Source organism: Sminthopsis crassicaudata, chromosome 4 (assembly GCF_048593235.1).
Source record: "Sminthopsis crassicaudata isolate SCR6 chromosome 4, ASM4859323v1, whole genome shotgun sequence".
NCBI classification, from domain to species: domain Eukaryota; kingdom Metazoa; phylum Chordata; class Mammalia; order Dasyuromorphia; family Dasyuridae; genus Sminthopsis; species Sminthopsis crassicaudata.
Window position 1 is genome coordinate 169,243,532 of NC_133620.1, and position 25,391 is coordinate 169,268,922.

The 25,391-nt window shown below is 35.5% G+C and overlaps 1 protein-coding gene across 1 annotated transcript in view; it reads right to left on the reverse strand.

Annotated features, from left to right (window-relative positions):
• Nucleotides 1-3,832: 3,832 nt before the first annotated feature.
• The window catches only part of LAMA2 (laminin subunit alpha 2), a 784,999-nt gene continuing 763,440 nt past the window's right edge, over nucleotides 3,833-25,391 (reverse strand). Inside the window, exons 57-63 of the mRNA XM_074309868.1 lie at nucleotides 19,912-20,024; nucleotides 19,364-19,553; nucleotides 17,314-17,469; nucleotides 14,671-14,824; nucleotides 11,100-11,230; nucleotides 5,550-5,772; nucleotides 3,833-4,093 (exon numbers count right to left, since the gene is read on the reverse strand). Coding sequence (XP_074165969.1) covers nucleotides 3,936-4,093; nucleotides 5,550-5,772; nucleotides 11,100-11,230; nucleotides 14,671-14,824; nucleotides 17,314-17,469; nucleotides 19,364-19,553; nucleotides 19,912-20,024 — 1,125 coding nt within the window. The 3' untranslated portion in view covers nucleotides 3,833-3,935. The remainder of the gene's footprint in view (nucleotides 4,094-5,549; nucleotides 5,773-11,099; nucleotides 11,231-14,670; nucleotides 14,825-17,313; nucleotides 17,470-19,363; nucleotides 19,554-19,911; nucleotides 20,025-25,391) is intronic.

Genomic DNA, 25,391 nt, shown 5'->3' on the forward strand with positions numbered 1-25,391 from the left:
ATTTCTATATTTGTATATAAAATGAGCAGATACAATTTATAGGAAATTTCAACAGCTTTAAAATAAAATGGTGATGCAAATCCAATTTGGATTATTATTGGTCTGACTGTGCTCTCTTGTGTAGAATCAGTTCCCTTTTGGCAACTTTCTTATTATCATCAATTTCTTTTTTTTTTTTTTTTTTTTTTTTTTCCTTCTGAGGCTGGGGTTAAGTGGCACAGCTAGGAAGTGTTAAGTGTCTGAGACCAGATTTGAACTCAGGTCCTCCTGAATTCAAGGCTGGTGCTCTATCCACTGCGCCACCTAGCTGCCCCTCATCAATTTCTAATTACTAAAAGGCAGGTTAGTGGAAAGCATCCTGGATTTAGGGCACCTGGATTGAGTCATGACTCTGATACCCTAAACCTCAGTTTCCTCATCTGTAAAATGATAATAACTCAGTACAGATAATTTTAGGTTTTTCCCCCCCAAAAAAAACAAAACTGTTTAGTAGAAAGATGAACTAATTAAAGAAATGCATGATTATCAGCTACTTTTTAATTCTATCCCTGCTATTGTGACCTTGAAGCAAGTTCTTTCTCTTCTCAAGCTCTGGTTTTCTCATGTGTAAAATAAAGTTTTGCACTAGAGTGATTTGTAAGGTTCTTTCTTTTATGGTGACCAAGGTATTAAACTGAATAAAGGCGAGGGATGATCAAGGTCTAGGAAAGAACTGGCTCATATTCAAGCATGCAAAGTTTGATAATGTGCCTAATAGTCTTTGCTTTTCCAGTAGAGGAACTAGTCTTTGTCACCCTAACCCTTGTTTGGCAACAGATATAGCTATATTCTAAAGATTTTTGAGTGGCTATTTGGATTGGACCAAAAAAGGAAGTGGGAGTGAGGAAGTCTGAATTATAGATATCAGTATAGGATAAAAAGCAATATCTCACCATAAGCTCATGGATGAATAGCACTTGATGAAGCTAAATTTTGACCTCAGGATAAAATTTTTCCCTTAGATAGGATCAGGAGTAAGGTTAATGCATCTTTTCTCTTCTTAATAATGAGGTGACAAACTAACTAAAGTGACTTGTATAAGGGGAAACAGTAGAAGGGAAGCCAGAGTTATCATGAGAGAGGAATGTGGCTTAATGAATATAATAGCCTGTTATTCAGATGTGAATGAGAATTCAAGCTAAACATATGTGATCTAGAAGAGATGGGAACTAAAGACTGAGGTTCAGTGCTTAAAACACATATGATTTGTGTCTCTTCTGGTGGGATATGCAGAACATGCATAATATTCCTTGCCTAGTGTGTGGATGCTTGGTAAAGCTATTTCTACCAGAGTGACTGGTAGTAGGGTGATGAAGAATCTTCTAATTATCTAAAAAGATGGAACTGAAAGACATCTAAGGTTTTGAGCAGAAAATCTTATTCTCTTCCCTAGTTGCTTTAGAAGACCAGAAAACTTCTGGGAACTGCCCAGTTGAAGGGCTTTTGATTCCACTCCTCTGCTATGTTTCCCTTAGCACATTGTATCCCTGTTTGTTTTGTGTTTATTCTTTTCTTATCTTTTTTTATAATAGCTTTTTATTTTTCAAAATACATGCAAAGATAGTTTTCAGCATTCACCCTTGCATATTCTTTTCTTATCTCAGGTAAATGAGTCATTGGAGGATAGAAATCATCAGGGTATGACTTCTGGGCTTCAAAAGTATGAAAAACCATCAGAGTCCTTTGGCAACTTGGAATGTCAGCCAAGAAAAACAGAGCAAGTTGCAGCAGTAGGTGACTGCAGGGAGGAGCACGGGCAGCAGACAAATGACCTATTTGACTCAACCCAGATAGACTGGACTGTCAAGCCAAGATGCGGAGACTTAGAAGGAATCAACCTCACTGAGTGACTTATTATGAAGCAAGGGAGTGACTTGTCATTGTTGATGCCATACCCAGAAGTGAACTGGATACACACTTCATAAAGGATTCCCAGGTCCGAGTCCAGTGATGCTCATTGGCCCTAAATCTCATCTACATGTATGTCCCCTAGCTACCTCCAAAAGCCAATCAATACCAGTTGGCTGATTGATATGGAGAAGCACACTGGATAAGGTCTAGAGACCCCAATTCCTTCAAGTTATCCCTAGAATTCTGAAAGGGGAATTAAGTTGGATGAGTGGTGAATGGGTGGGGAGGAGGGAATCATAAGCCTGTTTCTCACAACTTTGAGCAAAGGCTCAATAAAATATTTACAAAAATCCAGGTTTTCTCCAAGTTATACTATGACCCTAAAGTCAAGAAAATCCCTAAGTCATGAAAAGTCAGATATAATTTAAAAATTACAAAAACAATAGTAACTGATATAAAGAAAGGCAAAAGGCAATCACTGTTTTTGGCAGCAGTCTTGTCTTTTTTTTTTTTTTTTTTTTTTTTTTCTTGGCAAAGATACTGGAATGGTTTTCTCCAGTCCATTTTACAAATGAGGAAACTGAGGCAAAAAGGATTAAGTGATTTCTTATGGTCACACAGCTGGTGTTTGAAGCCAGATTTGAATTTAGGAAGATGAGTCTATCCACTCTATCTACTACGTCACCTAGATGTCTTTGTATCTTCTGACTTTTACAAAATATGTGCGATGCAGTAGATACTTAATAATCTTTGTTGAATTGCTTTAACTAAGATTGAGGAATAGTACCTTCATGTTCTGGTTTTCTGTGGTTTTATAGTGTATATCGACAGACAGTGAATCTGATTAAGAAGGCAGTGAGTTGTTTTTTCTTACCTTAAAATATTAATTTGAGAGAAGCCCTCTGGCCATTTTGTGGGTTCTAATACAACTATCCTTTTGAGAATGCAGTTTAATCCTTACCTGAACAGACTGTTCTTAGACCAAGTGACCATTAGAAAACCACGAAACCTTAGAAATTGAGTTTTTTTTTTTTTTAAAGAAAAATTATTTCTGGTGAAATTGGATCTCAAAATATTTCCTGGCCATATGATATTAAAATTTCTGGTTCAATATATGTGTCTTTGTAACATTCTGTTACAACATTAGTTTTCCTTTTCAAAGGAAAAATAGGGATTGGATTTGTAATTTCATTAATATTGGAAACTCCTCCTATTGGTACAGGTCAGCACCTTCTCATGGTTATCCAGAACATTGAGGGGTAAAGTGTTTTGCTAAGGTCACATAGCTTGAAGCAGAACTTAATCCCATGTCTTCCTGGTTCTTACTACAACTCTTTAGTTATATTCTTTTCAAATAAAGATTATTATTTTTCTATCTCTGTGTAATAAGTACTTAAGCCTTTTTAAAAAATTCTCAAATGTTATAGTATCACATGTGTATTTAATTAGCCATGTAGAGGGTTTGGTTTTGAGATGCTTCCAGAAATCTGTAAATCTCTTCAAATAATGAAATCAAACAATTAAATCCCTTGTCCATCTACGTGCATTTTCAACATGAAAAATTTGTCTAATTGTAACTCTATCTAAAGTCTCTTGTAAGAATGATAATGTTAAGACTAGGAAGAAAAGGAAGTGTATTGATTTTCTTCCAAGTACACACAGAAAAGAATAACTCATTTTTTCCTTTTAGTATGACAAAGTGGATACACATGGAAAATGATAATAAAAAAATTAGAAGCAGGCCAAAGAATGATACTTTTTAAAATTGCAGGAAGATTCTTATTCTCTAAATGTACTTTTAGACATGTTGAAAATTTCATCATTTTATTTGGTCAGATGAACTTGTTTCAATATTAATGGTCTGCAAAAGAAATTAATCTAAAACTTGTTTGAGATCTCCCCTAAAGGGATATCACTTGAAAGGATCATGGAGAGAATTCAATTTTGCTGCGACAAGTTTTATTCATATATGTAGGTAAAGCATATTTGTTTTATTTAATATATTTGTTTCCAAAAACCCAACTTGGGATTTAAAGCTCTTTCTATTAGTTGGCAGGACAAGATATAGGCTGAACACCCTTTAGCTCCAAGGCTTTTGCAAAGTTAATTTCCAGAGCTTTGGAAGTGCCTTTAGTGAGTTTCAGTGAGCGGATGCATCCTCTGAATGGGATATTGATTGTGAGACCAAACTGATTGAGGCCATCTGAAAAACAAAATGCAAAGGGGTTACTGCAAGAGTAGACTTCTAGTTACCTATATATATCTGTTAGTTCATTAGCTCAGCAGTTCAACTTAAAAGGCTAGCTTGGCTAGGGATTTTGATATCAATGTTTCAAACTGTAGAAAGAGAATTCCAAAGCTTATTTTAAGCTCATGAGATATAAATGCTTCTTTACTATTCCAGCTTTTAAGAAGCATCAGTCCAGGAGGTGGAAATGATTAATTTATAGCCGTGAAAAACTTGAAAATTTGAATTTTAAAGAATAGCTTGTATTTGCTCAAGTAGATAATAAGGAATCTAAAAGCAGATGACTAAAAATTAGCTTCTTATGAAGAAACTCTGTAAGAGAAAGTTCTCTAAGAGAAACTCTATAAGAGTTTTTACACCAGGAGAAAATATTTCCTGCAAAGTCCAAAGGAATAAAAATAATTCTGCAAAAGTTGCTTTCTTTAGGAAGGAAGAATTCCCATAAAATTTTGGTTTAATTCTCAGTCTCATATCTTACTGATTATGATAATGAACAGGTTAGGTTCCATTGTCATTCATAATATCTTTAATTTTATGTGAGTGACAGAGAGGTGAGTATCATTTAAACTCAAAAACAACTATGGAGATAGAAACTATGCAGGGTGCCTATTGAGCCAATATTTCCCCCATTATTAAAATATGGTTATTTTGCTTTTCTTTGTGTGGGGAAAAAGGTTATATGTAAATGTGGATCTATTTCCCTCATAGTACAATGATGAAAAGCAGTCCTTGGTGTTTTAAAAATCATTACTGTATTTATTACTATCATATGCACTTGGCTTAATTCAAACTATCTTGGTCAGTCTTGTTTATGGGGACTTCATATAACTCTGTGGTTCATATGCCGTTTTTAATATGCTGGCTAAGGCTTTTTAAATACAGTTTATTTATTTTTTTTTTTGTTAAGACTTCTTTGTAATATAAATATGAGCTCTTTAAAAACTGAAGGGGAAAGTCAGTTATGTTAAACCCAATAATTTCAAGTGCCTCCAGAAGTAATTTCATAACTGATTTTTATGATTCCCCTGTCACGTTAATCAAAAATGCAGCAGAAAGAACAACTGCTTAGAACATAATTTAGGTTAGATATTTCATCTGTTATGAGCCAAATTCATTTCCTGTATCCTCAAACTTCCCACCAATGAAACTTAACCCATATGTTTTACGTAAGATATTCACTCATTTAAGTCATTGGGGATTTTGTGGAAGGAGTTACACAAATTGGTCCTAAAGGTACTAGTACACATTTTCTGCAGAATCTGATATTAAATTTCAATACTTTCAACATTTTCCAATCCACAAATACAACATCTGTGTAAGAACTGAGAGCCACAAATCCTAGTTAGTTTTGTCAAACCTTATGGCACTTTACAAATGTGAGTTATTGTTGATTGTTGTTATCTAAACTCACCTGGGTACCCTCCAACAAAGACAGGATCATTTGTATCAGCTGATGTAGATGCAGTGTTTGGACTCTGAGCTTCTACCTGATGTCCATCCACTGTCAACTCTATTCGGTGTTTGATTTTGTTTGCAGTCACCTTATGCCACTCCCCATCACACAAAGCTCCAGGGACACCAGCATCATAAATAGCAGTGAACCGGCCAGCACCATTATCCACATGGAACATGAGCTGGGGATGGGAAAATCAAACAGTTATGAATAGCCTAGTGAGAGTAATGTCATCCCAATTCTAAATCTGATAAATTAGCAGCACTGACTGATGGAAAAATAGAAAATAGGGCCAATAGGTTCAAAGGAACATAGTTAAATTATATCAAAATAAATTTGACAGGAATTAATAAATATGATCAGCATGGGTTACAAATCACCATTTTGCCTCTGAGCATTATGTGTATATAAGGGTGTTTTTGTGGGAGCCAGAGCAATAGTCAAGTTACATTAAGCTGGCAATAAGAATTCTGTCATTTGAACATTTGAAATCCATTTGAGCCAGATAACAAGGATTTAATAGTCAGGCAACAGTTCGAAAATTCTTGTCTTTTCTCTCCTTAGACTGGAAAGCACAGATCAAAATATTTTGCTGAAAGATTTCTCAGATTTCTAAATACTCACCGGACCTCTTTGAAATGCTTCCAATCTTGTCTTAAAGGTAATGGGTTCACAGCGATTCATTAATTTGATTCATCAGTGAAAAGAGTTCCTAGGATTTATTCTTTGAGCCTTCAATTTGCTTCCTCTCTTTTATGCTTCCTTTTATACGTGTGACTCAAAAATGGCATAAGGAGTTTTATTTCAAAGAGATGCTCATCATAGATGCTCAGGGCCCTCAGCTAGACAGCACCTTAGCTACTGAAAAGCTCACCTTTTCAGTATATTATTTGAAGTGTATAGATTGAAGTTTTTTCCTAAATGATCGAAATATGTGCTCAATAACATGAGCAGGTCTTATAATTTTGAAAATGTGAGGGGATTTTTTTCCCCATTCTGAGGATGGTGAATAAAGGGATGTTATTAAACTTCACATGAAAATATACTAGAAAGATTTAGCAGTAATATTGGACAGGACAGAGGCAATTGGATATGTCTGGGAAAAAAAAAAGACCAAACTCAACAATAAAGATGTATGGAGAGGGAATCCTTAGATCAAACAGGTTATTAGTTAAAAAATAATTTGGGGGTCTGTCTCTAGTTAAAACTATTTGAACTAGTTATTTTCATCTTGGAGAAGCTAAGTCAGTAGTGAATTAACAAGTGTTCTGAGTTCAGGAAGAAGTAGCATGTGCCTATCAATATATATACACATTCCTATTATGATCTTTTATCCAGAGATGAATGGGAACTCAGAGATCATCTAAACCATCCTCCACATTTTCCAGATGAGGAAACTGAGGCACAGGTCACACAGTAAGGATCAGTGGTTGATATTTGAACTCAGGTCCTCTGACTCCACTTCCTCTTTCCACTCTACCAGACATTGTAAGCTCTTTGAGAACTGTGCCTATAATTTTTTTCCCTCTGAACTCAACTTAGTGTATTACACATAATAGTCACTTAATGAATATTTTAAAATTAGATTCCTCCTCTGCACACCTGGCACTTTTTTTTTGTTGTTGTGTTACTATTTGCTGCAGCAGTAATTTAGGCCTTTAAGTGGGTTTTCATAAGATCCTAGAATTGTACTCCAGGGAGTGAGTCCAACTAATACTAAAGCATTATTCCCTCTACCAAATTCCAGACAAGGGGTATATGCAACCTTTACTCAAAGATTTCTATTAATGGGGAAATCCACTATCTGTTGAGGCTTCCTATTATATTTTACTTTTTCAGATTAGGAAGTTTTTTTTTTTTTTTTTTTTTTAATTATTTCTCATCTTATATCTGGCTGGTTGCACTGTCCAAAATCCCAACCCAACACATGAAATAATTATAATTTTTTTCCTATTTCCTTGTATCCCTCTATGGTTAAAATTAGAAACAATCAATTTCTCTCACATATAACATCTACCTAGTCAGATCAACAAGTGTTTGTTAACTATACTAGGTACTAAGTTACTGTACTAAGTACTGGGAATACAAAGAAAGATAAATCAAAAAAACAACAGTCTCTGACCTCAAGGAAATCTAACCAGGGAGTCAATATTGAAACAACTATCTAGAAACAGGAGACAACACACACACACACACACACAATTTCAGAAAAGAAGTATATTTAGAGGACTTGGGAAAGGGTAGGATTTTAGTTGAAACTTAACAGAAGCCAATGAAGACAGAAGGGACAGAATTCCCAGCATATGGGGCATCCAGTAAAAATGTTGGTAATGACCAAATCTTGTTGATTCCCCCACAACACAATCTGTAATGACTCCTCATCTTTCTATTCTTCCTGCTATTATGTGAAGCAATTGGAATGGGAGCATTATCTCCTACCCAGATACATAAGTTTTTCCACATGCTCTCTTTTCCATTTCCAATCCATTCTTGATACCAAGAAAGCCATTTCAATTCTGCTTCCATGATGTATCTGTCATTCCACAAGAATGATAGCATTTTCAATACCAAGAATTTTTATGACCAGATCTATGTCATTGCTGTGTAGCTTCTTATTGCCTCCTAATTCAAGTTCAGCCTCCCTTGATTGACAAGGCCTTATTCGATGTGGTATAACCCGAGTCTTCTACCAGATCTCATATCACTTTGCACCCCTGTTCTCTGTCTCCTGAGTATATCATTGCACCTTCTCTTCTTCCTTTTTTCACACTATTCCCTACTCTAGAAAGAGTAAATGAGTGGGGGAGGGGGAAAGCATTATTAAGCAGTTACTATATGCAAAGCATTGTGCTAAGAGCTGGCGATCTAAGTAAAACAAAAATCATAGTTATAGCTCTCAAGGGGCTCATATTCTAATTGGAAGAGGCAATATGTAAAAGAAAATTCATCTGAATGGCAGATGTATAGTCATGGAATTCCTTCCACTGTCTCTTTTAACTGTTTAATTAAATTCATCAAATATCTGTTATACATCTATATGTATCAGACACCTGTGGTTTCAAAAACAAAAGTGAAAGTCATTGCCTTTACTGAGATTATATTCTATGGAAGAGAAACAACATATATATGTATATACAAATACATATATGTATATATGTATATATACATATATGCAATTGTATATATGCTAAGTTAATTTAATGCACATACATATTTATATGTATATAAGAATATGTGTATATTTACATGCACACACACGATGAATACAAAGTAGTTTTGAATGGTATAGAGAGCATTAATTACTAGGGGAATCAGGAAATGTTTCTTTTCTTAGGAGGTAGCACCTGAGCTGATTTTGAGGGAAGCTATGGTTCTAAGAGGCAGAGGTAGAAAGAACATTTTAGATGAGGAGAATAGGCAAAAGCATGGAGATAATATATGGAATGTCATGCATGGTGAATGTTAAGTAGGCCACTTTGATTAAAGTATAGATTATTAAATATGTGGGGCTATAGAAAGATGATACTAATATATATGAAAATCTGCATCTGAAATTTAAAAGATGGTCAGAACCACACAGTGAAGAATTTTACCTTGCAAACAGAGGGGTCTTTATTTTGCTTGAGATAATAAGAGAGCTAGGGAAAAGTAGCAGGGGCATGACATAGTCAGATCCTACTTTTGGAAAGCAATGTAGCGGATGGATTGAAGAAAAGAGAAACTAGACAAAGATCAATTAGGGGGCTATTATGATGGTGCAGCTGAGAAGTAATGAAGACAAGAATTCTGGTGGTAGTCGTGTGGATAGAGAGAAAAGAATTTTGAGGGCACTACTATTTTCCTAGTTATCCAGGCAAACTACTTTAGTTTCATGCCTCATTCCTTAGTCTCATCTTCCATACTCAATTTATTGCCAAATATTTTTGTTTCCATCTTCACAATATCTTTTATATATGTCACTACTTTCTTTCTACTCACACAGACAGTAAACTGCTACATCTTCACTACCTCTCTTTTCAGTAGGATTGAAATTAGTTATTAGACCTCTCATTGGGGTCCCTGCCTTAAGTCTCCCCCCAAACCACCTCAGTTGCCTTAGTTAGAGGGTTTTTCCTAATGGAGAGGTCAGATTGTGATAGAGAAGTTAAATTACTTGCCCATAGAGCCAGTATTCCAGTCTCTTAATTCAACATTATCCATTATGCCATGTAACTAAGTCACAAATTCCAAACAATCTTCTATTTCAATATGGTAAGAGGCTTATTATCTGTAAGCTCACCTTATCTCTGAATCAAAAATCAGGATACATAGTGTGATAAAAATTTTTCACAGTAGTTATCATCTCATTATTAACAGTCCATTGACTTTGAAACCAGGTTATTCAGGATTTCACCTCTACCATCACTCTCATTTTATGGGGAATTCTTTTTAATATTTCTAGCAATAAGATTTCAGTAGTGAGTTTTTTATTTGGAAACCTACCTATTTTGGATAGCTGATTTGGAATTAATTACATTTTTGGTTGAAAGCTCTTGAGAAAAGCTTTGGTTTCCTTCCTTTTCACACAGCCATATTAGGAGGCTGTTGTTTGTTGTTTATTCATTTTTAGTCTTGTTTCACTATGACACTATTTGGGATTTTCTTGACAAAGATTCTGAAGTTTTATTGTTATTTCCTTCTCCAGCTCATTTTTGTACATGTGGAAACCGAGACAAATAGGGTTAAATAACTTGCCCAAGATCACATAGCTAGTAAATAGATTGTAAGCTAGCTCATTACTTATTTCATATGAATCACTGCTTTTGTAGCTTTAGTTGAAACAAATGAAAGAATCACATCTTTCATCTAGTACAACATTTTGTGAAATGTTATATATGAATTCTAAGTTCTAGTGTTAATTCACACTGTTTACAATAGGTCTGCTGGGAAATAAATTCTTTTAACCTCAAGACAAATCCAGAGAATGCATGTGTTAAGTTCTTACTAAGTGCTAATGAGATATTAGGTTCTTACTAAGTGCTAAGTCGGTACTTAACAATTCTCTAGTTCTGGCCTTTCCTGGGAGTTTTACTTCTGTGAACTCCTGGGGAGGAGCTTACATGCTAAGGAGGAGCAAGTCCATTCATTGGTTGAAGTAATTTTTCCCAGAAGCCCTTGCATTATCCCCCACCCATTCTCTGGGAGGATAAAAGAGGGTGGCACTTGAGAGGTAGAGAAGAGTCTGAGCTCTATCTAGGTCAGAGTTAGAGCGGCTCTCTGGAGGAAAAAGAGTCTTGGCTGGGCCAAACTTGAGGCGGCTCTCTGGAGGAAGAAGTCTCTCCTCTAGACCATTACATGCATGTTCTATATGTATATATGGGCAATGAACTAAACCAGGAGATAGAGGAAAATTTCTATCTAAATGGCATCCTATTTACATACAATGCAATTTAGACTTCTTTATAAAGATGTCAAAAAGAAAATTTCCAAAGCATTTTCAAGATGATCAATACTTTCAAGAGCACTCACTTTTTCATCTACCAATTCAATACCCATGCCATCCATTTTTTGGCTGCTGATTCCCAAGAGGACACCAGTGGTTCTAGTTGTACGAAATTCAAACTCCACAAGAAGATCCAATCCTACTTTGTAAGCTCCAACTGTAGACGGAAAAGGAAAAAAAAAATCTGAGCACAAAGATATTCAGCTTGACAATTTTGCACATATTTCATTTAAAATGTTAACCTATCATTCAGTTGAAAGAAACAACAATATTTATTAAATGCCCACTACATGCAAGGTACTATGTAAACTAGGTAGTGGCTGTACAAAGACTTAAAATGACATTGTTATGCCATGGTTTCTTTTAATTGTTCTACCTCAATTTCCCTGAATTGTTCTACTTCAGTTTCCCTAAATTGTTCTGCCTCAGTTTTCCTGATGGCAACCCCCTTCCTGACCATTAGAACTGAGGTAATTAGGGTTGGGATTCCTGGATACTCTAGCATTCCAAAGAGTCATAAAATGCAGATGGGGGCATATTTCCTATCTCAGACTCAATGGCTCCTCGTCCTCCCAATTTATCAAAATTTATGATTCTTCCTTACCCCCAACCTGTCAGAACCAAATTTATGGTCCCTTCCTGGAAGTTCACACTCACCGTGCTCACCCCCACCTCTGCTTTTGTTTTCCTGATCCCTGGAGCCCTATAAAAGTCTCTGAAATTTCTCATTGCTGGATACTTTGAGACAATAGTATTATTCAGCCACTGGGGGTAACATGGATCCTGTTTTGCCCCCAGTCCAATCTCTCCCTCTAAATAAAATATTAAAAACTCTCTGATCTCTATCTTGCCTCAGTTTCTCCAAATCTCTGTTCTAAATATACTCTAATACAGTTATAGCATGTACATGCAAAAAAAGTATGAAATGAGCTAGGATTTGGGAGGGACAAATGAGAAATCCAAAATGTTTTCAGAAAATTGGGGGAGAAGATACATTTAACTGGAGGGATTAGGAAAGGCATCATGGTAGGAATGGTAACCAAGGGAAGAGAAGTGTTTCAGCAGGCAGAAAAGAGGAGGGAGTTATCACCATCTTAGGGGATGCCCCCTGAAAAGACACAGAAGACAGAATGCAAGATAATATCGGGGAACAGCATTAAGTTCAATTGGGCTATAAGATGAAGTAGAATAGTGTAAAAGGAAGGCTGGCAAAGTGAATTAGAGGCAGATTATAAGGGCCTTAGAAGCCTGCCTAAGTGGCTTTTATTTTATTTGTTAAGCAGTGGGGAGTTATTGGTGGTTTTAGAACTATGGGAAAGTTGTGGTCATATCTGTAAGAATGATGACTATAAATGGTAAACACTAACATATGGTCAAAAATGATACCATTAGATTAGATTTTTCCAGAAATTTCTCCTTTGTGATCATGATGAAAATTTAAGAAACACATATATAGATGAGGAAATTGAAGGAAGTTTGGGCAGGACTATGGTTCCTTCTGTTATGCCACAGTTTTCTTTTATTGTCCTGACTTAGTTTCCCTAATTATCCTGACCCAGGCCTGACTTAGTTTCTCTAATTGTTCTGCTTCAGTTTATAATTATCAGCTCAAAGCTCAGTCCTGCAAAACCTCCGCTCCCTCTTTATCAGAATATTTGATAAGGATAAAAGATCTTATGTTTTAGAATATCAGCTATTTTCCAAGCTATTGGAATTGAGATATTATCTTATCAAGATGCCTCCCCCCATCAGTGGCTTACTCCACTGTCAGAGTCCTGATCCTGCTCTCAGCACCCAGACTCTGCCCCTGCCTCAACCTACCCTCTGAGTCTGAGCCATGTGTATATATATCATTGAAAACTCACATTGTTTGGTGGATACTTAAAGACTATAGTCTCATTCAGCCCTGGGGCAAACCATGGATCCATTTGGTCCCAGTAAATCTCTCCCTTTTAAATAAATTATTAAATACTCTCTAATCTCTATCTTGCCTCAGTTTCTCCAGTATTATACTTCCAACCCTGAAATTTTGTCATTTTGGGCAGTTACTTTCCCTTGATCAAGTGAATCATTTGCTAGAGACTAGACATGAATTCAATTTTTCTATATCTAAGACCTATGTTATTTTTAATATAATTATATTTTAAAAGTATTGAATGGGATTAACTGAGTGAAGACCTCTCATGAGAATGTGGTCTTGAAGTACGCCCTAATTGTGACTTGAGACTTCGCAATACAAGTTGAGCTATAGCTAAAAAGCTGCAAGTATTCCATTGTCTTGGATGAACTGTCTCTCCTGTTTCTCCCTATTTTTAATTGGCATTTAAGTACTTTATGGGTAAAAAGTTTGTTATTTACTAGTATCCTTTTGTTTCTGGGATAGATTTTCCAGGTTAGACTATAAGCCTGAAATTCCCCAAACAATGGGAGAAAAGGTAGGGTGGAGGGTGGGGATTTCTGCATTTAGGATCCATTTAATCTTGTGTTTTGCAGTTTGTGCTTTGCATTCCTTTACTGACAATAGCTCCTCTGTTGGGGGTTGCCCCTTCTCCTTAGATAGTAATAAATCCCTTTTTGTTTTTTACCTTAGGGACCTCTGATTTTAATTTGAGTATCACAGTTGCACACAGTATCAATTTATAAATCACTAGACTGTGTTTAGAAAATAAAGATGAAAAATTAAACTATAATACTCCTTTAAAAAAGGGGACTAATTGTCTAATTCATAGAGAGGAGAGTCACTTCAATTCAGTCAGCATGTATCAAGTGCCTGGTATATGTCACACTGTGCTGGGAGTTAAGGATACAAGGACAAAAGCATAAACAGCCCCTGTCCTCAGGGTACTTTCATTTTAATGGACACAACATCCATATTAGTAAGTACTATATAAGTTGTGAAGGGCTAAAAGGAGACCTGGAAAAGTATTATAGAAAATTTGAGGGAGAGATAATTCATTCTTGGGGTATGGCTGGAGAGACATCAGTAAAAGGGTTTCTTAAAGATAAGCATTGATTTTCAAAAAAGGAGCTATGGTAGGTTGGGAAAGCTATTCTATGCATGACATTGGGGAAAGGGATAATATTTTAATACTTCCATTATATTAAAGTAACTCTATAAGGTAAATATTACAATAAATGTTTGTTCATTCATTCCTTTTTTATTAGAATGTGAACTCTTTGTGAGTGGGGAATTGGTTTTGCCTTTTTTTGTATCCTGAATGTTCATAGTACATACTAAATAAATGCTGACTGATATTGATTCATTATGTGTTGCTTAGGATCAGATATATTTTTATGATTTTTCCAGCTGATCATACACATGTACATTATTATCATTTCTAGCATAAATCCAGGAATTAGAAGACTTTTTCAACTTGCATGAAATTCACATATACATATATAATTATACACATTTATATACACACAGAGAGATAATGTTATATAGTATATAGTTGTATACTATACAATTAGATAGTTCTATATTTATTTGTATATTATGTATAATAAAATTTGATAAGTATACAATACATTCCACATTTAATATGCATGTGTTGTTCATATTATCTTATGTATATTAATATTCAACATTAGCCTCACCTGCTTTGGCAAAGCCTGTTCCATCAAAATATGTTCCTTTTTGAGCATTTACATAACATGTGCCAACACTGAAGCTAGAGGTTGGATTTTCAAGGTCTGCAGGAGCCTCTGTCATTTTAAGATTCTTCATGCAGCCATCAATACTGTAGACAACCTAAAATTTCAAAACAAACATTTAAAATGTTTACAAGCCTTTATCTTCACCAAGAAACATTATTGAGTAAGGAATTCTTTAAAGGAAATATCAGTTACAATTAGAATAATTTTAAAGAATGGTCTAGTTTAAACCTCATGTTTTAGAGTGTAGGTGAAGAGTGTTTGGGCAACTGTCCTCAAAGTTCTCTGCAAATTGCCTGGCATGTGTAAGAATGTGATTTCTTTGAGGACCAAGAATGTCTTACTTTTTAGTTGTAGTGCTCCTTGTACAGTTCCTGGCACAGAGTAATTGCTTAATAAGTACTTCTGATCATTTGATTATATGGTTAGTGGTCCTTGTGAGTATTCCCATGAAAACACTGATTTGTTAAACATTTACTTGTAAGCTCTATATGACTATGAGCAATGGTCTATTTATATGGGACATATTGTAAATTGCACTTAAGAATAAAATTTTCTAAATCTTAAAATATTTTTTGCTTCATTTATGTAATTAAGTATGATTTAGGCATCTAGACTCTTTTCAAATAATAACTTTTCCCCATTTAGTTAATAAAATAATAATTAAGTCATTTGCTTTTTACCATTTTTCTGAACTGGTTACAAAAGATTTTGACATTCATTTTTGATGGCCAGAAATAGTGCATCCAACAGATAGTAAGTACATTGGAAGAAAATTAACACTAGTGTTTTCAGGAAGAACTCCAAATATCCCCTTCCATCTATGGAAACATGCCTAATTAGAACTTATATTTGCATTATAATTCCTTGTTTTTATATAGAATTACTAAATTTATAAGTTGCTTTTTACCTATGACATTCCAAGCATCCTCAAAACTTCATAAGGAAGGATTATAGAGCTGAAGAGGATGTGAAGATCATCTAATGCCCACATTCTATTTTTTATAAATACAGAGATGAGAGCTTAAATCTGACTCATAAATTCAGGTTTCCTCCCACTGTGCCACACAATTGGTTGATGTCCTTCACTCTGGAAAAGGACCAAAATGATTTCATTATGTTAGAGTGGATTCACAGTGTGTCTGTCTGGCTGATCAGACCAATATAAGCTCAGAATGTTCTGCCACAGTACAGAAACACATATTCCATATGAACATTTGAGGTGGCTTCTCTAACTTTGTGCATCTCACATTTCTTCTGAGCTAATTCAATTCTGCTTTGTTCATAGAATACAGCACCTTCTCACTTTTTCTGACTATCTTGTGAGCGCTTGCCATGTGTGAGTTCTCCTTACCAACAGAGCAAGTACTGGTGCTTCCATTTTATAGAAAAGAAAACTGAGATATAGAGCAGTTCAGTATTTCACCAAAGGAAAATACATAGCTAGCAAGTGAACTTAGGTGAGCAAGTTTTGTTTGTTTTTCTTTTTGTTTCAAGAAATGTGCTTTTATCTTCTAGAAATATGCTTTTATCTGATTTCAATGGAGTTCTGCATCTGTTCCTCAATGTTCCTGTAAATATTCCTCTTAGAGCACCAAAATGCTAAATTTGGGGGCAAATGGGATACTAAATGTTCTGCTTAGAGCTGCAGAGACAGTATGTGCCAAAGGCAGGATCTGAACCTACTTGTGTACAAGGAATTCTCTATTAATACAAATGTAAGATAGTATGATGAAGTGGGAAAAAAAACAAATCCCTCCAACAACATTAGATTGGAACTGGGGGTAGTTGGTTTCTATTTCCCACTCTGCAAGGAGCTACCTTTGTGACTTGGCCTAGTTACTTAAACATTCTACGTCTGTATTCATCTGTAAAATGAAATGGTTCCAACTCTAAATTTATAATCTTATGATCAAAAAAGGCCTATGATAGATGTTCCAAAAATTATATTTCTAGCATCTTTTCCTATAGCTAGTAATAATTTTGATAGCTAACATTTACATAGTACTATGTTTTAGAGACTGTGCTAAGTAAGCTCTTTATAAATATTTCTCATTTTATTCTCATAACAATACTAGGTTGTAGTGCTATTATTATTTTATTTTTACTGATAAATAATTGAGGCAAACAGAGATTAAATGGCTTGGCCAAGGTTACATAACTACTATGTAGAAGTTTGGATTTGAATTTAGGAATTCCTGACTGGGGGCCTGGCACTCTATTTTGACCTGTGGATGCCCTCCCTTACACACTTAAAGAAAAAAAAAAGTCTCTTAAAAAAGACCATTATATATGGTATCCTAAGTAGATTTTTTAAAAGTTGAGAAAAGGGCTGTAATAATTCCCAAAGAAAATTTGATGTCCTGACTTTTATGGAAATATTTTGCACAACTTCACATGTGATTTCTAAATGACAGCTGAAGGTGAGGATAAGGTAGAGAATCTGGAATTCAAAAGTTAAAAAAAAAAAGCATATAAAATGTTTTAAATGTAACTGGGGATAATATTAAATATATAAGATTTTTAAAAAGAGAAAGTTTGATATCCAAATAATTTCCTGAAAACAGTGATATTTTAAGTTCTTACTGGACCAATTCTTCTTGTTGTATAGTTGATAGGCAGCCCTCCAACATACAGCATCCCCACAACATCTAAGATATCAGCTTTCTTGGGGCTGGTTGTCCTGTTCGAAGCACCATCTACAAGTAATATTCCTTCTTGCTTGGTCCGGAAGATCTTAATCTGTTTTTTCAAAGAAACATGTTACATTAAGTAATCATAATAACCAAGATTGGCCAGATTTCATATATACAAAGAGATAAGAATCAGGAACTTCTAGTCCTTGTGAATTTAAAGTGATTTTGTAGGTCTAGTTTCATTCAGTTTAAAGAACTGAGCTGAGATTGCTGAGTTTGCATTTCTAACAAGTTTACACTTCTAATAACTGAGATAGAAAGCAGTATGAGGAAACAGCAGTTGTTGAGTTATTTGGGGAAAAAAGGTAGATGATTTATCATGAACCCCTCTACAGCTGTTCAAACATCTCTGTAGCAGTTGAGTAGATATGAAACTCAGGGAGGAATATGACAGATAATTACATTGTAAAAATGAGGTAAATATGTCTCTTGGGTAGAGGAAAGTATGGAGATGAACAGTGATTTGGGTATAAGAATACTGGTATATGTATAGAGGAAAAGGATTCTAAGAACCAATGAAATGGTAGCCTAAATGCAATTAGTTCTCAATTTTTTTTTTTTTTTTTTTTTGCTCATTCTGCAGTATTATTCTCTGTCTGAGGAATCATAGCCTACTATGACATAGGTGAGAGATTCACATAGAATGTGAAAAAGATTAGCACATGATGGTCAAAGCAGAGTCAGATAAATTTTTAGGTCAGTAAAGAACTTAAAATGTGAATTATAGTTTGGAGTGAGAGTACCTAACTCCTTCCCTACCCTTATCTTCTACCCTCTACCTTTACCCCCTACCTCCTACCCCCCCCCTACTCCTATCTCCTATCCCAACCTCCCCAAATTCTTTACTTTATATCACCATTAACTATTTTTGCTTACTTCCTCATATCAATAGGCTATTTTATTTAAAAGCATTCTATGTAACTGAAGAATAAATTTTGAATGCTACTTGATGATGATCAATTGTTAAGCCACTAAGTATAAAGAATCAATTTCTACTTTCCAAGAATGACTTGACCTTATCTTGAATTTTTGTTTGCAAGGTTCTCTGGCTCTTTTGTATAATATGGATATCCCATTTAAACAAATTAATATGCTAGAATCTGATATCAAGTGATAAACTTACTGAAAGTTAAAAAAGGTTTTTTTTGACAATTTGTGGGGTCAATAGGAAGTAGAGAGAGATATGGAAGCTTTATTTTAAAAGTCTGACAGGGGTGTGAATAATATTGTAAAGTAATTTCTGTACCACATCTATACTATTCCCTCCTTCCCTCTCTCCCTCCCTCCTTTCCTTTTTTTCTCTCTCTTTCTTTTTTCCGTTTGCTTACTTCTTCCCTCCCTCCCTTCCTTCCTTCCTTCCTTCCTTCCTTCCTTCTTTCCTTCCTTCCTTCCTTCCTTCCTTCCTTCCTTCCTTCCTTCCTTCCTTCCTTCCTTCCTTCCTTCCTTCCTTCCTTCCTTCCTTCCTTCCTTCCTTCCTTCCTTCCTTCCTCCCTCCTTTTTTTTTTCCATCAAGTAAGATATCAGCAAGTTCTATCAGCCATATCAATACATCAAACACAAATAGGATGCTAATATATAAAGTATTTTCTGTACCACAAATAATACTGGTTTTAGGGTATAGGGATAAGCTTTTAAAAGTTGCTCCAAATAATTTCTTTAGAAGCTATACTCATCTAAAGCATATTAAAGGGTTCCATCTTATAGTATAAACTTTTGAGTTATGGTAGGTCAGGAAATGCTTTTCCAGATCACACCAAGAATTTACAGTTTACTGGGAGGGGTCAACAAATTCTATTCCCTGAATCTCTCTTATATTTTCTCCAACACCTCCTCTCTTTCCCCTACTATTAAAGATAATACCTGGAAGGATTAGATGATACCCATTGGAGGATATCCTCCATAGTTTCAACTAAGCAAGGTATATATTCTTGCCCTGATACCTTGTGCCATTGACCATCGTTGATTTTGGTGGCAATCATAGTACTTGTGTTACCACTTCCAAGATCATAGCTGAAATAGGCCATGCCATTCTTCAGTTGGACTGTAGCAAAATCAGCATGGTTGATCCGAGCCATGTAAAACATCAAGCCTGATTCAGCTTCAGTTCGTATTTCAAATTCGATTGTGAGGCTGCAAATGTAAGAAATGTCAAAATCAGAGAATATGTTGCAAGTTTTGAAGTTATTATTAAAAAGTGAAGGATCAGTTGCTAATTGTCAAAGTTTTTTTTCTTTTTTCTTTTTTTTTTTTTTTTCCCCCAGTCAGGAAATGAAACTAGGATCCCTTTTCTCTTTTTTAAAATGAAAAAAAAATTTTTTTTGGGGGGGTGGGCAATGTCCTCTTAACAGAGAGATAGGTAACTACAGTAGAATGTTGCATATATTATCATGGACACTGTATTGATTGCGGGAAGAACACCCTTTTGCCCTGTCTTTGTTAGTGCTTGTCTTATTTTATAATTATTGTTAGATATCAGAATTAGACATACCTGTTTTTAACTTTGGTGTCATCAAAAGCAATTGCAATATGGCTGTTTCTTGAAAGTCCAAACTGTTTGCTTCCTATCAAAAAGGTTGGTTCTGTATCTGCAGCACAGGGTCCCTGTGAAACATCAAGATAATGGTCAGTGCTGGAACTACAGACTTTGCTACTGAACAAAGAGATTGTTCTTTCCTAATTGCTTCAAAATAGCATAAAATGTTCTCGCTATCATGTCTGATGGTGGGAGGGCAGAGCCTGGAGTGATAACATGGGAAGAAAGGGAGAAGTTGTAAAGTGGGTATCTCTCCTATCTCATCAAAATAGATGCTAGCAAACTCAGTCCTTAGCTAATATAATATTGTTCTTACTATTATAGGATAAACTCACGTTTAGGAATATGACAGTTGCATCTGGCCAAGATCTGAGCAGGACTACCCTATTTCCCCTGCCAAAGAATCTGGCAAGAGGAATGGGGCTCTCCCATTAAACCCTGACCCGCCCTTGCCAGATAACCTCCTGAGAAAGTGATAGCATCTGGCCCTGTTCATCTTCCACCAAGAAAGCATTCAAAGGACAGAAGCACTTCTCAGACCTTCTGAACTTTTAGGCCAGCTTCATTAAAATGAGCTTTGTTTTCAGAAGATATGTTCATTTGAAAGTCCACAACTATGTAAGTTGTCAAAATATGCACCTACTATGTGGGATTATGTGATAATGTATATAAATTGTCTTATAAATTTTAAGGAATCACATAAATGCCAGGTATTATTACTATTATTACATGAAGTTTCTAAAGAGAAAATAAATGAATGTTTCATGTAATTTTTTTTCCTTTCATCTTTTTTCTTTCCTCCTTAGACAAAAGTCTGGTCCTTTAGAAAGTCATGGTGTAGTTAGACTTTGAAGTTAATGAATTATACTTATAAGTTGGTATATTCACACCCTTAATGGTTTGTTGCTAGGCAACCCAGCACCTTCTTAGCCATAACTCACTGTAACTAGACTACACACCAGGAGCTATCAGCATTCTACCATTTTCTTCCACAGATAGACATATAAGACAAATAACTAGCTAGACATGTGCCCTTCTCTTGAAGCTCTCACTCCCACAGATAACCAGAGACTGGTCCTTGTTCCCTTCTTTCTTAATTCAAGGAAGGCGGTTAAACAATGATGACTCTTATTAGAAAGCTTGTACTTTGACCAACACATCTACATTTGAGTCCTGTCCTCTTTCATTATGAATGGCCCTACCCTCTGACTTCGTGCTGACTCAGCATAGCTATTCAAAGAGCAGAATTCAGCAAAACTTGCAAGTCAATGTGTTCTTTCCTATATAATGTGCCTCAATTGTGACGCATCAGAACAGGGGATTTCTATTTGAAAAGACAAATTTTCTTCCCTTCTTCCCTTTCTCCTTTTTTCTTATGTTAAGTCAGGCCAAACAGAAAAGCTCTGCAACAGCAGGTAAAGTGCTTTAAGTGTTTTGAAATGCTTTTAAGTCATTCTTTATGGAAATGCATCCCCCTTCTCCCTCCTTTTCCCTTCCCCCAACCCCCAGGACTAGATGGCATGTTTAGGGGTTGGCTATAAAAAGACACTCTGTGGCAACAATCTACACTGATATTCAAAGAACAGTGGGTGGAAATGTTATTCATCTGCACTAATGAACCCCATTTGGGATGAATATACAGCACCTTCCCTTAGACACACTGGCTAACTGCAAAAAATAGCACAGATGGAAGTCTTAGGAGCTTAATGTCTCAGCAGCCCATATTACAAATAGAATTGGGGTGGAGGGGTGGTATCTATTCATGTATTTGAGATATCTCCATCTCCAAGGAAAATAGCCTCAATAATACACATATCTTTTCACCCTGCTAAGGTCATTCCTGCAAATTCTGTAATAGATTCCTGCCTGCAGTGAATGAATCCATGAGAGGACAGAATTTGATTAAACTGCTCCAAACTCTCTCTGCAATGACACAGATTCACTATTCTCTTTGAAAAAGGAATGATTGAAAAAAGTCAGGTAAGAATGAGGAATTAGGGAATAATAGGTAGCCTAAAGGAATATCACCAGGAGGTTATTTTGATGTTGTTTTGCTACCTCACAGTCTTACAGATTGTAACTTTACATTGAAAGATAATTATGAACTCCTCTGCTGTAATAGTAATAATAATAATAAAAGATAGCTACACTAATATTATATAAAATAATTATCTTGTGTATCCTAGAGAGTACCTGTACTTTCCCAGGCCAGGTCACCTGCATGCTTGAGCCTATAAAAACTGGTTCATCATGTGCCCCTGAGAACTAATGGAGAGTATGTTTTGTGTTCTCTAGGAAACTAGAAGATAGCTGATCCTGACCTAAGAGGCCACTCTGTCTTTATGGAAAAGGATAGGGATTTTATAAAAATATATAAAAATCATCAGGACTCAAATATTCTTGACCTGGGGCTGGTGAACTTAAAAAACAATAACTTTCATTGGGAGGATAACAATGTCAATAAAATTCTCTAGCATTTTATTCTAGGCATATAAAAACATTATTCTCAAAAAGGGCTCTTGGGTTTCACTAGAATGCCAAAGGGGTCCTCCCTTAGGTGGGAAATTTAGGCTTTTCCCACAGACAATAGGAACTCTGAAAGAAGCTTAATGCATTGAGGCAAAAGATGTCAGAACCACCCATGGGTTTGACTTCGGTAACCAGTCTGCCCCAGAAGTAGGAAATAACACTAGGCAGAAGCAGTGGTTAATGAAACACTGTTTCAGAGTACTCAAGGTCATAGAAGATAAATAATGGCAACCTACAATAGGTAACTAAGTATTTAACAACAAAGTTGGAAACTATTAACTACTTTGGTTTTGTGACCTTCATCCTATATCCTTAAAGATTACTCCTTACAGCTGTTTACTATTGAACAGCAGTCTAAACAATGACCTTTATTAAATCTGCTTCCTATCTCCCCTAAAAAATGAAATTTGCAATTGTGCTTATAAAGTGAGAACTGCTATGTACAAGAGGATTGGATTATGTATCTAAATCCTGGGGTTAAAGTGTGGGGGGGAATTGGGGTGGGAGGGGACTTTTACTAAATCTCTAATCAGATGCAAACTGTAGAATATTCACTTGATGGTACTAGTTGGATTATAAGTATTAGAACAGGAAACAGTCTTAAATCTTTTTGTCAATCTTTTTTTTTCTTTTTTTTTTTTTTTTTTTTTTTCTTTAGAGATGAAGAAACTGTGGTCCAGAGAGGAGCTAAAAATCAGACAGGTGATAAACATTTGATTTAATCATGGGTCCTCAGGTTCCAAATATAGGGCAAAGATTTTTCCTTTTTAATTTAAAGGAGAAGCAGAAAATGTATTAGAACAAAACACACCAATATTTTGTCATCTTAGATTTAGGACTAATTCTCTACCTTGAATAAATATAACTTTATTTTGGCATTTGCTAATGAAATCAGGACTGTAGTGAAGCATTTTAAAGAGACTTAATTGCAATGCATACTGTAAGATGGCTTTACCCCCCTCATATTAATATGAAGTAAAAGAAGTACACCAGTCTCATGATAGAAATGTTAAGTCCAGCCTGTTTGAAAAAGCACGGACTTTTAAAACCCACTATTGCAAGTATACTTTGTTACAGACGAGCAAATCAACTTCAACATGTTACACTTCTGCCACCTTGTGGTCATGACTCAAAAGTGCTGTTAATGTAAGGGGAAAAAACAATAACAAAAAAATCCTAACATCATGTTTACTGTTAAGTTGCCTCATCCTGAAAGATGCAAGTCAAGAATTCTATTGTACAACTACTTGTAAATCTGGCAAAGTGACTATCCCTGGGTGGCTTAGATGGCCCTGCAGAACAGGGCAGAGGCAATGAATGCTGTTCTAGAGAATTGTTTACTGAAGTAGCCAGAGCCATTGATGGATAATGGAAGGAGTAACTTTTCACCCCCCAGTGCACATTCTCATCATTTCAGGTCAGTAAGAAGAAATCATCATTTCCCCTGCTGGTGGATGTATGACCCCAATGAAATGAATTTTTGATCTCTGTCTAGCATTTTGTTAGTTAGCAAGCATTTCTCAGGAACATCTGGGGTACAGAATAACAGGCTAGATATGAGTTTCATTCTTTAAACTGACTTGAACAAGATGTATCCTTGGCTTGTCATTAGTATGGCCAACTGTTAAAATGTAGGAAAAACTTATCATTTTTTCCTTCCAAGATATTCTTAAACTTGCCAATTGATTTATGATAAAAATCTTCATTGCAAGCGATGTGCTTCTTTACAACATAAATAAATGATCAAATGTTGAGATTTTGCATTTGGGTGCTTTTCACAACATTACTTTGAGTAAAGTGATGACTCCTTTACTTTTTAGTGGCAAATTAAAGTATGGCCAGTTCCCTGTCCATGAGCTGTTAGAAATTTTAGAAGCAATAAAGCCTTATTTATATAATTGGAACATTAGACTGAATAAAATAGAACTTCATGAAGTACTGTGTCTATGTTCCATTTTGCTTTTAAATACTCATTAGTGTCTAGAAATATTTGTTCTTTGCTCAGGAAAATGCTTACTAGCTTTTAAAACAGCAGCATCAGTCCCGACAGAGAAATAGCTTTCATGGCCACCCAATACAATGATATTTTTAATATACTCAGCTCAATCCTACTCTCCCAGCTTTCACATTTCAGCCTCTTGACTGAGGTTAAAAGTTCAACTTTCTGGGCATGTAAACCCACTCAAGTAAAGCAAGCCATAAACAAACACTTGGTACAAATACAATGCATACTTCAAGAGGACTAGTTACCAGCAGACAGAATGGTTCCCCTCTCTCCTCCTTATCCTCCTCACCCAAGAAATCTCCCTGGAGTTTGATAGAATATACTACTGCTTCTATATTCAAGAATCTAAAGTACCCTTTTGGGGGTATTTGACTATAATCAGAGAACTTTTAAACTGGATTTCTCAGAATCTTGGTCTTTCCTCTGATAAGAATGGAGGTTTTATGAGAAAATTTTGCTGCTAGTCCTAGCTGGTTTTCATTTAAAATATTAAATCTGAAAACTGAATGTTTTGAAAACACATAGTGAATCAATCCTTTCAGTATGAAAATCGGCTTAATTTCCTCTATTTTGCTTCAAACTTTCTCAATTCTCCTTTATCCCAGGGGTACTCTATATCATCAGGTCTCTCAGACTAGCTTTGGTGGATTCTGCTAACTTTGTTCTATGGTTGAGTCTGTCTGGGAAACTATATTGGAATCTTGTGAATGGGGTAGGACTGTTTCTAGAGGTTCTTGAGCCTGTGAATATGCTTTGGCATAGAGTGATCCCTAGAATGTGGTACATCCAAACAGCAATATGGTTTTGTATTTTGGGGGATAGAAAGAAGGGTTATAAGAAGAGGTAGCTGCTGCAATGATTAGTTGATATAAGTGATTTAGAGGGATACTTTCTGAGGAAA